The sequence below is a fragment of the Herpailurus yagouaroundi genome, unplaced genomic scaffold (assembly GCF_014898765.1).
Source record: "Herpailurus yagouaroundi ecotype Mexico unplaced genomic scaffold, PumYag 67569, whole genome shotgun sequence".
Classification (NCBI taxonomy): Eukaryota; Metazoa; Chordata; class Mammalia; order Carnivora; family Felidae; genus Herpailurus; species Herpailurus yagouaroundi.
The window spans coordinates 2,228,014-2,242,491 of record NW_024420375.1 but is presented as its reverse complement, the minus strand read 5'-3'; the positions used below and the strand labels follow the sequence as shown (position 1 = coordinate 2,242,491).

At 42.9% G+C, this 14,478-nt stretch overlaps 1 protein-coding gene across 1 annotated transcript in view; it reads right to left on the bottom strand.

Annotated features, from left to right (window-relative positions):
- IGBP1 (immunoglobulin binding protein 1) overlaps positions 1–13,190 on the bottom strand; it is a 34,329-nt gene extending 21,139 nt beyond the window's left edge. The window contains exons 1-3 of the mRNA XM_040467686.1: positions 12,500–13,190; positions 11,845–12,138; positions 3,266–3,461 (exon numbers count right to left, since the gene is read on the bottom strand). Coding sequence (XP_040323620.1) covers positions 3,266–3,461; positions 11,845–12,138; positions 12,500–12,690 — 681 coding nt within the window. The 5' untranslated portion in view covers positions 12,691–13,190. The remainder of the gene's footprint in view (positions 1–3,265; positions 3,462–11,844; positions 12,139–12,499) is intronic.
- Positions 13,191–14,478: the final 1,288 nt, after the last annotated feature.

Here is a 14,478-nt window from a genome sequence, read left to right as displayed (position 1 = left end):
CAGCAAAGTTGCAGGATACAAAATCAATGTACAGAAATCAGTTGCATTCTTATACACTAACAATGAAGCAACAGAAAGACAAATAAAGAAACTGATCCCATTCACAATTGCACCAAGAAGCATAAAATACCTAGGAATAAATCTAACCAAAGATGGAAAAGATCTGTATGCTGAAAACTATAGAAAGCTTATGAAGGAAATTGAAGATATAAAGAAATGGAAAAAACATTCCCTGCTCATGGATTGGAAGAATAAATACTGTCAAAATGTCAATACTACCCAAAGCTATCTACACATTCAATGCAATCCCAAGCAAAATTGCACCAGCATTCTTCTCGAAACTAGAACAAGCAATCCTAAAATTCATATGGAACCACAAAAGGCCCCAAATAGCCAAAGTAATTTTGAAGAAGAAGACCAAAGCAGGAGGCATCACAATCCCAGACTTTAGCCTCTACTACAAAGCTGTCATCATCAAGACAGCATGGTATTGGCACAAAAACAGACACATAGACCAATGGAATAGAATAGAAACCCCAGAACTAGACCCACAAACGTATGGCCAACTCATCTTTGACAAAGCAGGAAAGAACACCCAATGGAAAAAAGACAGTCTCTTTAACAAATGGTGATGGGAGAACAGGACAGCAACATGCAGAAGGTTGAAACTAGACCACTTTCTCACACCATTCACAAAAATAAACTCAAAATGGATAAAGGACCTGAATGTGAGACAGGAAACCATCAAAACCTTAGAGGAGAAAGCAGGAAAAGACCTCTCTGACCTGAGCCGTAGCAATCTCTTACTTGACCCATCCCCAAAGGCAAGGGAATCAAAAGCAAAAATGAACTACTGGGACCTTATGAAGATAAAAAGCTTCTGCACAGCAAAGGAAACAACCAACAAAACTAAAAGGCAACCAACGGAGTGGGAAAAGATATTTGCAGATGACATATCAGACAAAGGGCTAGTATCCAAAATCTATATAGAGCTCACCAAACTCCACACCCAGAAAACAAATAACCCAGTGAAGAAATGGGCAGTAAACATGAATAGACACTTCTCTAAAGAAGACATCTGGATGGCCAACAGGTACATGAAAAGATGCTCAACGTCGCTCCTCATCAGGGAAATACAAATCAAAACCACACTCAGGTATCACCTCACGCCAGTCAGAGTGGCCAAAATGAACAAAGCAGGAGACTATAGATGCTGGAGAGGATGCGGAGAAACGGGAACCCTCTTGTACTGTTGGTGGGAATGCAAATTGGTGCAGCCGCTCTGGAAAACAGTGTGGAGGTTCCTCAGAAAATTAAAAATAGACCTACCCTATGACCCAGCAATAGCACTGCTAGGAATTTACCCAAGGGATACAGGAGTGCTGATGCATAGGGGCACTTGTACCCCAATGTTTATAGCAGCACTCTCAACAATAGCCAAATTATGGAAAGAGCCTAAATGTCCATCAACTAATGAATGGATAAAGAAATTGTGGTTTATATACATAATGGAGTACTACGTGGCAATGAGAAAGAATGAAATATGGCCTTTTGTAGCAACATGGATCGAATTGGAGAGTGTTATGCTAAGTGAAATAAGCCATACAGAGAAAGACAGATACCATATGGTTTCACTCTTATGTGGATCCTGAGAAACTGAACAGAAACCCATGGGGGAGGGGAAGGAAAAAAAAAAGAGATTAGAGTGGAAGAGAGCCAAAGCATAAGAGACTCTTAAAAACTGAGAACAAACTGAGGGTTGATGGGGGGTGGGAGGGAGGGGAGGGTGGGTGATGGGTATTGAGGAGGGCACCTTTTGGGATGAGCACTGGGTGTTGTATGGAAACCAATTTGACAATAAACTTCATATATTGAAAAAAAAGGAAAGAAACTGAAAAAAAAATAAAATGATTTGCATTATTAAAAAAAATTAAAAAAAAATTCCCCTCTAAAGAAGGAGATTCCAAAGGCTTTTTCCATGTTCCAGATAAATCCCTCAAGCTGATTTTGAAGTCCCTTTCCTCAGCCTGGCCTTCAGTGCTAAAGTTGAATGATTAAGACCCTTTCCAATGTAACTATGCAATTAACTGTCAAGAACTTCCAGGTTTTTAGAAGACGGTGTTCCTAAATGCAAGGGGGGAAGACTGTGTTAGTAACTTTCATACAGTGTCGTATAACAATGTTTCAGGGAACCTCAGCTGTACCGAGCATACTGAAACAAAGTATGGTCAGAGAAAAGGTGTTCACTTGGGTTTACGTCCATCACTTCCAGAGCTGATCCCAACACCAAATAAGGGAGTGTTTAACAACAACAACAACAACAACAAAGAAGGGGGCAGGAGAGGATCCAGAAGAGTCCAGCCTCAAAATGCTTGAAAACCATTCATCTAGAGATGCTCAAGGGGCCTCCTGGTCTTAGAATATTGTTTATTCTTTGATCGTTTAACATGAGGAACTAGGTTGATGTTACCTGGAGGCATAAGCTCCTAGGCTAATAATTAGCACAAATCCAATTTGGAAGAGGTTTCTCTAAGGACTGAAATAAATGCTTGCGACTAGCTGATAAATTCAACTCAATCCATGCTTGTATCTTGAACCAAAAAGTAAGTGGCAGAGGAGCCTAATCTTTTGAAGCACCAGCTCCAAAACACGGTGATGATCTTCAAAGTTGGCCAAAGCTGCCTTACATCAGGTTTTATCAGTACACCCAGTATTTTGTGCATGGAAATGTCCTTCTGTGTCTCCTACTTGGGAGATCTAAGGGTGTAAGAGTGCATCATTGTCTAAGGTTAAATTTGGATTCCTCCCCAAACCTAAATATATTCCTGATCTTTCCTTTGATCTTCTTCCTACACTTTTCTTTCTCTCCTCCAGTGCTACTTTCCTTCTCAGTTCCCATCCCGTCCCTCTTCTGATTTATTACAGTCAAACACAGATTTTAAAGGCCCACCTCCCTGTGCATTCCTTAGGCAGTCATGACCTCTCATGGCCAAAACCAATTTTTACTTTAAAGAAGTCTCCCTACCTGTGGCATGTCACAAAATTACAAATGGCTAGAAGTGTTTTACAGGTTAGAAATCCCTGGGAAACAACACTGTAAGCTAGAGAGAAGGCTACGCCTAGTGAATCTTCAGCCTTCTCCACTAATCTTAAGAAGAACAATGATTTTATGGAGACTTAAAAGGATTTTAATTCGATTACTCTCCTGTAGAACGTCCAAATCTCTAACAGCTTTTTGCGCTATATGGGCAGTGACCAGGCTTACCTGTTTTGAGGAGTCTTTTTCTCTCAGGATCTTCATCTCCTGGTCAATGCTCTCAATCTCTTCTAAGCTGATACCAATCCACCTTTGAAGGTGAAGGAGGTAATATTCACGAACACGCTCATCATCTGCTTGACCACTTTCCACAGCAGATTTCAGTGCGGACAACCTGTGCTCCACCTCCTTCTTCTGCTTGTATCTGTTGCACAGAAAAGCATTACCCATGAACTCAAAAATAGAGCGCTATTCCATCAAAGGAGGCCACAGTAAGAGTTTACCTTTGCTGATGACCAGGCAGTGAGTATGCCGGTTTCCCCTTTGGCGAAAATACAGATTCTATACCCCAGAACTCACCACCAGGGCAGTTCCCTCAAGATTGCAAGGCAAGGAATGGATGAATAGGGGCTCAGGAATACATTCTAAAGCTGGAAAATTACAGATATAACCTAATCTGAGCAACTCCTCCCATCATCTTCCAGGTGGAAGCTCAAGGCTTACTAGGTTAGATACTTAGTATCAAACAATGTCCACTTGGGAAGTACCACTTCAAGGAGTCACAGATTGCAAAACAGTCCCAGCTCTTCTGGCTCATCCTTTTGCTAAGGGAATCATATGGTTTGAACCAAGGAAATACTCTATTTTTCTCAAGTACAAGGTGCTACACTAAGTGCTTTTATTTACACTATCACATTTTTTAAAAGGTAAGCTTTATGCTTAACATGGAGCTTAAACTCACCATCTGACCCAGCCAGGTGCCTAATATAAAGACTCACAACCATCCTGCTTGCCTTTTTCAGGATACATTCTACATGTCATCTATCATTCATCTGAAAAATATTTACTGAGTACCTATTGTGTGACAGGCACTCTTCTCAGTGCTGGATATACAGCAGTGTATACAACAAAGTCCTTGCTCTCCTGAAGCTTTCATTCTAGTGGAAGCAAACAAAAAGAGATGATGACTCAGGTTGTGATAAGTGCCATGAAGCAGCAGCAAAAAGCAAGGTAAGGTGAACAGAATGATGGCATAGAAGTAGAACTGCTATTATATACAAGGTGACCAGGAAGAGGTGACATCTGAGCAGAGACTTCAGTAAGGAAGCAAGCCATGCCAATGTCCAAAAAAAGTATTCTAAGGTGGAAAAGCAATACGAAGGTCCCGGAGTGGGAGAGAGCCTGACTTGACATGTTTGCAAAACAGATAGGAGGCCGGTGTGGCTGGCGTGAAGAAGAATGACAGTAGATGAGGTAAGAGAGCTAGCCAGGACCACAATTTGTAGAACCCTGTGTGCTCCAAGACCCCAAATATTAAACACCAGGATATTTTGAGATAGGAAAGCCACTGGAGGCTTTTGAAGAAAACACATGACATAAATAGAGTGACATGAAAATTTTTTTTATCAGGGACAGTCTGGCTGCTGTACTGAGTACAGAATGTGGGGCGGGAGGTGGGAGGCAAGGATGGAAGCAGGGACATCAATTAAGAGGATATTGCCACAATCTAAATGAGACAGTGACTTGAAACAGGGAGGTGGAGAGATGTGGATGTATTTAAAATAGAAAACAGATTTATTGGATGTAAGGGCTTGAGAGAGAAAAGTCAAGGAAAAGAATCTGGAGTTCTTAACCTGAGGTCCATGGATAGAGTTTGAGGGGAGGAGGTCCTTGAATTCCCTGAAATTTAATATAGAATTCTACCTTTTTATTTTTAAAAATTTTTGGCCTGGGAGAGATCTGTAGTTCTTATCAGATTATCAACAAGGTCCATGACCCATGTAAAATCAAGAACCACTGCTCTGGAGACATTCTTTATTATACAAACTTTTAGGATCTTCTGATCCTTTTACCCAACAAATGGGGCAGTTTATATGTTACAAATAACGGTCACAGCATCGTCATTGGCAGCTTCTGAGCAAAACAGCACAAAGGTCAATTCATAGTTCATGAATGCTATTACAGACATTGCTTGAGAACATTTCATTCTGGTCCCAATCCTACCCCCACCCTCTTTCCTGGATGTACCTACATCAGGAAAAAACATACCAGGGCCTTATAATGTATACAATCCAGGGTAAATTCTGGGTCAGTTTACGGGTCCTCTGAGTAACGTTCTTGTGCTTCCTCTCCCATTATCTGAATGCAGTGTAACCATGCTCTCCAGCTGCTTCTTCACTTCCTCACTCCTACGATTTCACTCCTTGTCATCTTTGAAACTTCTAGCTCTTCCACTCCTGCTTTTTTGGCCAGCGTTTTTAAAACCGTTTTGTCTTAGTAAAAGAACCCTTTCTTCTTCCTCTCCTTCTCCTTCTTCTTTAAAGTAGGCTTCACACCCAGCGCGGAGCCCAATGTGGGGCTTGAACTCACGACCCTGAGATCAAGACCTGAGCTGAGATCAAGGGTCGGACCCTTAACCGACTGAGCCACCTAGGCACTCCAAGAACCCTTTCTTCTTGTGAGAGTTTATTTGGAACTCCGTAAGTAATAAATAGATAAAAATCCACCCTAGTTAAAATAGAGGAGGGCTCCCAACATCCCCCCTTACCCAGGCACTGTGGTGGAATCTTACAGCTCCAAGGGACAGATTGAAAATCACCATCCTAGACCTTCAGCACTGTTCTAGATTTCCCATGGTGAGCCATTACATGGAAACACTCCGTACCACCCTAGGATCCCCGATGCCTGTCCCCCTTCTGACTCTGGACAACTTTCCCCACTCCCTTTTTCTGGTCTCAGGCTGCTGCAGAGAGCTCATGTATTACAGATTTGTGTCAAATGAGTCAACAACAAATTCAAATGATCAAACTTTGGCCAAGCGGTCACTCTTGCTCATCTCTTTTTGTTCATCTTTTGTGGATTCCATGCCACCATCACACGTGCCAGATGGCCAGACAATGGCCATCAATCTCCTTCTTTCCCTTAAAATCTCTGTAGTTTCACCTTGCCTCCTTCCCTCGTCTTTAAGGAGCTAATGCTATTTTTACCAGGGCGATGTCTTTACCATTCCACTTTTGCTATCAAACCTGTCACTACCCACATTTTCCCAGGACTCACGCTATCAATCATCCTGGCATCAGCAGTTACAATTTTTCACTCTACTGGTGCCTTTCCCCCATCCTAGAAACACCTTCTTTCAATCCATAGTCTATCCTTTCAAATGACCATTCTTCTCTTTCTGTGCCTTGCTGGAATGAGCACGAGAACTGGGAATTTGAAGATCTGCGTTTAAATCCTAGCCCGAACACTTATGAGGTAACTCTGGACAAACAAATTCTCATATCCCATTTCCTTATCTCTAAAATAGAGATAATAAGCTACATTGCCTGGGGTTAACAGAATCAAATGGAACAATACACATGAAAGTACTTCATAAGCAGCAACAGAATACAAATATTGTTAGAGGATGGGAAAATGGAGGGGCTAGATGATGCCCCACTTATTAAGTGGAGGAAATCAGATTGGTCACTCCAAGTCCAGGCTTTATGTGCAATACTGTATTGCTTCAATGTGTTTTATGACTACCGTGTAACTGTTCCTCCCACAGAAATTTCATGTACTTACTATAATCGTCTTGTTGTCTTGGGCTCTAGGGACACAGTGATACAATTATGATACTAAAGATACAATTAGTCAAGGTCTCTGACCTTTAGGAGTTTGCAGTTTACAGAATGACAGATCGTTCCACTATGATAAGTAACAAAAACTAAATGTTACAGTATTTAGGAGGGCAGCTTGGCAGGGAGAAGCTTCAAAGAGTACTTAACATTTGCTCTCTCTCTTTCTCAGGCTTCTATTTTTTTTTTTTTTATTAAATTTTTTTTTTCAACGTTTATTTATTTTTGGGACAGAGAGAGACAGAGCATGAACGGGGGAGGGGCAGAGAGAGGGAGACACAGAATCGGAAATAGGCTCCAGGCTCTGAGCCATCAGCCCAGAGCCTGACGCGGGGCTCGAACTCACGGACCGCGAGATCGTGACCTGGCTGAAGTCGGACGCTTAACCGACTGCGCCACCCAGGCGCCCCTCTTTCTCAGGCTTCTAAAAGCACTTCTATCTATACTTTGCTGAGTGTCTTACTTCTGATTGCTCTTTCCCGCCTCTTTCTGCTCCCTTAATTTGCCCCAAGGTTTTATCCTTGGCATTTTTTCCCTCTCTGAACGTTTTTCCTTGGTAAACTATCCATACCCACCAAAAGCTCCTAAAGTTTTAGCACTAGCCACCAAACAGTCTCCTCCCAGTTTTAGTTACATTGCCCTCTGTCTATGGACATGGCTACCCAGCTGGCACTTCAGAATCTAAGTTCAGTGAATCTAACACTAGACCCATCCATTACTTACCTAGCTTCTACTTCTCTATTTCTGTCACAAGAATGGAGGTGCAGATAATCAAACCAGACTCATACTTACTGTCAAAGTTGAGAATCAGTAGAGAGGATATGTGAAGAAACAGGTTTTGAGAGAGAGGATATACCATTTAGGTGTTTTATGTAGGATGGCCTCAGTAGGTAAAGAGGGAAGACTTATAGAAAATAAACAAGGATCTCAACAATGTGTTTTCTAATCATACAAATGTTTCCTGCAAAACTAATGTCTTTGATAGCTGTCACTTCATTTTTATCTCTTCTTCCCAGCTGAAATACTATTATAACATGTCAATTTGTCTTTCTGCCTCTCACTTTCAGGATTCTATACACACATTACTTCCTTGTGCAGACCTCCGACCACAGTACTTTTAGCTTCTGCCTAACTGGACCATTCTGCATTCCCTGTACATACCTCAAGCGCCTTGGGCTTCTGCTCATGTTGTTCCCCCTGCTTGTCAACAATAAATATTTCCTGAGCACCTCCTCTTTGCCAGGCCCTGTGCTAGGCATACCACAGTGAATAAGAGAGAAATAGCTTCTGCCCTCAAGGAGTACACATTCTAGAGTAGAGGAGAAAGACAAAGCCCAGGACGACAGAAAAGTGAGGAGCATGTCATGCAAGGAGAACACATACAAAGACTGTAGTAGGAAGGAACTGGGTTTGTGCAAAGAACTGAAAGAAAAGGCAACTGGGGCTGGAACCTAGTGGAGACGGTAAGCCTGAAGAGAAGCAGGTGCCAGACTGTGCAGGGCCTCATAGTTAGTGGTTTGGCTATTTCAGGTGAAGTGCTATTGGCCTACACTAAGGTATGATAGTGGAGACCCAGAGAAACAGAAGAACAGAAGATTCGTTTTGTAGCTAGAACTGGCAGGCCTGGCTGGTGGATGGGATGTAGAGATTCAGAAGGGAGGAAGTGAAGCTAACTCCTAAGTGAATGGTGGTGCACTCAATGAGATGAAGACCTGGGTGTGGGGGCACACTGGGAGTTAAAAAACCAAGGGTTCAACTTAGGCCATGTTAAATCTTAGATGTCTGTGAGTCTGAAGGTCAGGAAAGGTCTGGGTTCATGACATAAATGTGGGAGCCATTAGCATAAAGATAACGTTGTTATCTTGTCTGGTAGACATTTTTAAAAAATGTTCAAAGACCAAGCTTTCCAGCCAAAGAAATGCAAGTAAAAACAATGAGATACCTTTTTTGGTTTTCCCAACTGGATTTTCTAAGTGTTAACGTGCAAGCCCAGTGTGGTGGGGCATATTCTAAAACTTTGTTATTGTGGAAAGCAATGTTGCTACCATCAAGTCTTAAAATATTCAAACCCTTTGATCTAGTCACTGGTCCTTCTAGAAATCTATCCTAATGAAACAGTGACAGATGCAGTTAAAGATGTCTGTTCATACCACTACTTACAAGAGCAAAACCAAAAGAAACAAATGAGCCCCCCCCAATCTATACATAGTCTAAATATTTGACGATAAAAGATTAAATAATTGTGGCACAACTATAGGATGGAATATTATGTAACCATTAAATATCATGGTTTCAAAAGACACAGGGAAATGCTCACAATATGATGTTAGGCTTGAAGAGGATAAAAAAACTATATATACAGTATTATTCCACATTTATTAACTAAAGTAACTATATATCTGGAAGCAAATACATCAGGAAGTTAACAAAGATCATCTTTGAGTGCCAGGATTAAGGCCTTTTTTTTTTTAATTCAAAAAATATTGGTTTTCCAATTTTCTACAATCAGTATTATTTCTTTTACATTCAGGAAAATCTGTAATTTCCATTCTTGACCATAATTCAAGGCTCTTCTCAAGTGCATTGCATCCTGAAACTTCATCCTCATCCCTCCAACCAGATGTGCTCACTCCTTGGTCTTTCTCTACAACACTGTATCTCTATGGCATTTATAGTCCTTTTTGGGGTAAAGTATAATTATTTGGATACCAAACTCACTGCTTAAACTACCTGTTACGTGCCAATGAGCTGCCCCCACCTTCTTACAAAAGACATGATGCTGAATTCCACTTCCTATCAGTTTATCCCATTTCCTCAAAAATTATTCACTGTCACTAACCCTGAACTATATATACCACCTGAAATTATATTATTATTTACTAGCTTATTATCTGTCTCCTCCACCAAAATAAAAGCTTCATGAGGCCATTGACTTCATCTGGTTCTCCATTACCTAGAACAGTTCCTGGTGCACAAGAAAGGCTCAATACATATTGGCCAAGTGAATGAATCAATTTTCACCTCTCTAGACCAGGCCTCTCCTCTGAGCTACATACTACCAGATACCTCTCTCTGGAGGACTCCTAAACACCTTAAATGGCTCAATACCAAATTTTTACACTTCCCTATCCCCTGATTTGTTCTTCCTCCTCTATTCCCCATCTTAATGAGTTCCACAAGCCATCTACCTATCACACAAACGTGGACATCTTCCTTGTGTTGCTTCCATCTACCCCACCTCTCAGAACTAACTGATCACCAAGTTTCCTGACGATTCAACCCTTCTAAATAAATCTATCCCATCTCTTCTGCCACTGCTGTAGTGAGGCCTCATTACTTGTGACCTAACTGGATCTAATATTCTCCCTCACACCGCTTCCTAACTGCTACCAGTGTATGCTAGTTAAAATGCAAATATGATCGTGCTACTCTTTAAAAAAAACCCAAAACTTCCAGTGAATCCCAGTCAGCAACTGAAGTTTAGGTTCTTTAGCATGGCCTACTGGTAAGTGACATTTATAGACTAGTGACTATGTGCCAGATACTGTGCTAGCTGTTTTATGTGCTCTTATTTATGTTTCTTAATCCTATAAAACAGGTACAATTATTATTTTTACATGATTTTACATGAGGAACCCTGAGGCTCAGACAGGTTATATAAGTTACCCAAAGCCCAATGGCTTACAGGTAAAGCTGGGTCTCAAACCCCACTCTGACTCCACAACCTGTACTCAGCTACTAAGATATAACAGTAGCTGACTTTGAGTATTTACTGTATCAGACACTGTGCTAAGCGCTTTTTGTGTATTTCTCTTTTCATCTTCAAAACTACTTTATGAAGAAATACCTATTGTTATCGAATTTTACAGCTGGGGAAATTAAGGCACAAGTGATTAAGCAACTTACCCCAAGCCAGAGTGATTAAATGGTGGAACTGAGACTAAAACCCCTCCCCACGTTCTTAGCAGTAGGGCTGTTCCTTCACCTTCCTCACACCCCAAGTCTCCTTGGTCTGGACCCCACAACATTCTTCAGCATTGCTCCTTCCCCTTTTCCCTCACCCCTTTCATGTTCTAGCATCATCTGATTGCTTACAGTAGTTCCCCACATACATTCCAAGCCCAGCACTGTGCTCTTTCATGCCCCTGTAGCTTTACTAACACTATTTCCTCTGCTGGAAATAGTGTTTCCTCTTCCTCTAGATGATACTCCTATCCATCCTTAAACAACTCATCACATGAGTCACCTCCTCCAGGGAGACTTCTGTCTCTCCTGCTCCTTCTTTGGTTAGGTGCCCTTCCTGTCTGTTCTCACAGTACCTGTGCATTTCTCCATCACATCCTTTTATATTGCTACTCTGTTTCTATGCCTCTTTTCCTCACCATACTGTAAACTCCTCCAAGGTGGAGACCACCCATATTCCTACAAACACACTCAGTTTGTACCCCCAGTGCCTACCATAGATCCTGGACACTGTGAGCACTCATCAAATGGGTTTTTACACTAAACTGAGAGTAAGCAACTTCAAGGTCACATGATGAAGCTGTGCAGGACTAACATTAGCTCAGGATGTTACACACCTGAGCCATTACTCAGAACAGAACTTCTCACTCAGTGGACCATAAATGGATTATAGCTACAAGACACTGTGCCCTTCAGAGATATCTACCCCATTGTACCATATGAATATTGCTGTGCTGTGCTGTGGGATATGATCGGGAGACGCTATGCTAAAGAACGTTCTGCTGTTGGCAACCACAGGGTAGCAGAGGTCCGACAGGTATGACCATCTCAACAAAGGCAGAAGCTTCTTGAAAAACTCAGGAGAACTTCCTCTCACCAGGCCTAATGCTCAACAGGAACCAAGAGAGTGACAGACACCACTGTTCCCCTCCCTCCCAAAAACATGCACACACACCCCCACAATAGCACTGCCATTGGGCAGTCCTCAAATTATAGCTATTGACCCACCTCTTTATTTTAGCCTGTCTTTGAGATGCCATTGCAACGAGGCTAGGATAGGCCATGGAGGAACTAGCAGTATTATTATCAGGTGAGTTGTTCTTCGTTTTGGGCAGCTCAAACTCTGCCACATGATAGTATTGGCACTGAGTTAAGTAGTTTAAAAAGTGTTCTCGAGCCCACTGCAAATGATCTAGACGCTTGCTGGGGTTGACTTGTTTCATGGCGAGCGCTCCTTGAAATGCTGGCACCAGCAGGTACTTCAGGTCGGTGGAAGCAATCTCTTCCAAATCTTCATTTCGGCTGGAAAGAGCAAAGAGGAGGCTGTGAAGCCTGGATGGGCAATCACACTGTAGCCCCTTGCTGCCTGGGGGAGGGGAGGGCGGTGGGTGTGCGAAGGGAGAAGGCCCGAGGAACAGTGGCCGGTTTTCTTGAATGAAGGTGGCTGACGGCTCATACCCAATGCCTTTTCAAAGAGTCGACACTAGGGAGCAGAGTCGCGGGATATCAACTATCTCGAAGCCAGGTGGAGAACGTAAACAAGGTACACAAGATCGCAGCGGGAGGTGGGAATGAAAGGTTCCTAGTCCTTTTTAAAAGGGTCTCCTCTACCCAGACTCAATGACTCCACCCTTGGTAACCATTAATACCCTGTCCCCCATACCTGAACAAGTCGAGCTGTGCTAACATTTCAACAGCCTTCTTAAGGAGGTCTAGTCCCTTGAACACCTTATCTTGGATTATCCGGGAACCGGTGGGCTCAGTCGCTACTTCGACTTCGTCCAGAAGCTGCTTGCTGGTTTCAAACAGCTCGGGAAGCCGCGGTGGCAGTAACTCGTCTTCGGCTGTTGCCATCTTGGTGAGAGGAAGGTACGCGGAAAACTTCACTTCCGGGGTCAAAGGCAATCTTGGAAGAGGAGAACTCGGCGACTGTGAACGAGACCGGAAAGAGCGCCGTATTGGTCCAGTCGCTCCGTCGTTACCAAAGCGTCAAAGAACTTCCGGACGCCACTGGTTGCAGACACTAGCCATCGGTTCCATACGCTTATTTTTGCAGGCTGCTGCCTATCACAAGTAGTAGGGATCTGCTAAAAACAAGCAAACAGGCACATCCCTGGGTGCTGTTTTACGGTTTGCTCCTCGTGGCTGACGCCTAGCCGGGATGTTCCGTGGGCTCTGAGCTTAGCCCCGGCCGGACGAGGCTGAATTCACTGCGGGGGCAGGCCAGGCGCACGCCTCACCTCACGAGGCGCTCCCTTTGTTGAGGGGCCGGGGCAGGCAGGGGCTCCAGGCGCCCCCTCGCTCCCTCGGTTTGGTCGTCTGTGCGCTTGAGTGCGAAGTGCAAAGGGCGCCCCCCTGCGGCTTCCATGCATCCAGCCAATTCTGAGGCCCGCCCTCTTCCCATTCACGTCACCCTCCTACACACACACACACACACACACACACACACGCACGCACGCACGCACGCACGCATGCACACGCTACACCCCTCCCCCGCACCCCTGCGACCTATCGGCGGGGCTCCTACACGCACCCACCCCTCCCTCACACACCCCTGGTAACCTGCAACTCTAGTCACTCCACAGTTTCCTTTCAAAAGTTACTTATTTTGTGAAACCTTCTTTTATACCCCCCCCCCAAGCCACTGAAAATTTTCACTTTCTGTGAATCTGTCAAGACACCAACGACAATGGATTACAGCTAGCGATTTACAACTCTATTTCCCTTACAAGAATGAGTCCGATTAAGTTTTACACCCTTCCAGCTAACCTAGTGCTCAGTGTCCTAAGAATAGAAAAAAAAAAGTGGTCGGTTTGGAAAGCAACCCAATCATGCAGAACTGCGGTGTTCAATAGGGTAGCCTCTAGCTACATGGGGCTACTGAGCCCGCGGATGTGGCTATTTTGAAACGAAATGTGGTGTAGGCGTAAAATACACAACCAATTTCGAAAACTTACTACGAAAAAGGAATATAAAATATCTCGATTTTCACACTGATATGTTAAAGTGCTAATATTTTGTATATGTTTGGGTTAAAGATAGGGTTACAATTAATTTCACTTGTGTCTTTTCACTTTTTTAACGTGCCCACTAGAAAACTTAAAATTACATATCGGGATCACATTATATTTCTACTGGACAGCAATGATGTAAAAACAGAACTCCAGGTCTTTGAAAGAAGGGATGTCATTGCTTTGAATGAATCAATATAGTGATTGCCTTCGGACACACCACAAGTTGCCCTAGGGGATTCAAGTTAAGCAGAATGCACACTGCCTAACCTGGAAAATAAGTTCTTCAACTAAATATATTTTAAACTAACTTTGGTTGAGAAGAAAAAAATTCATGTGAAAACAACTAGAGGGCAACATAGGACAGTACAGAACTAGGGGATATGCTGTATTGCACAGGCTGTTGGAAAACTAAGAAATGACAAGTCATTCTATGCTAAGAGTACTTCAGAAAGCTTCTTAGACAGGATATGCAGTCTGAGAATTTCAAAGCTGGAAGGGGACCTCAAAGAGCAGAGGAAAAAACTGAGACCAGAAAGAAGTGACTTGCCCAACCAGTTGTGACAAAGCCAGTGTCTTCTATGTTCACTTGTTTTTAACCTATATCTATCTTAGATCGAGTACGATTTAA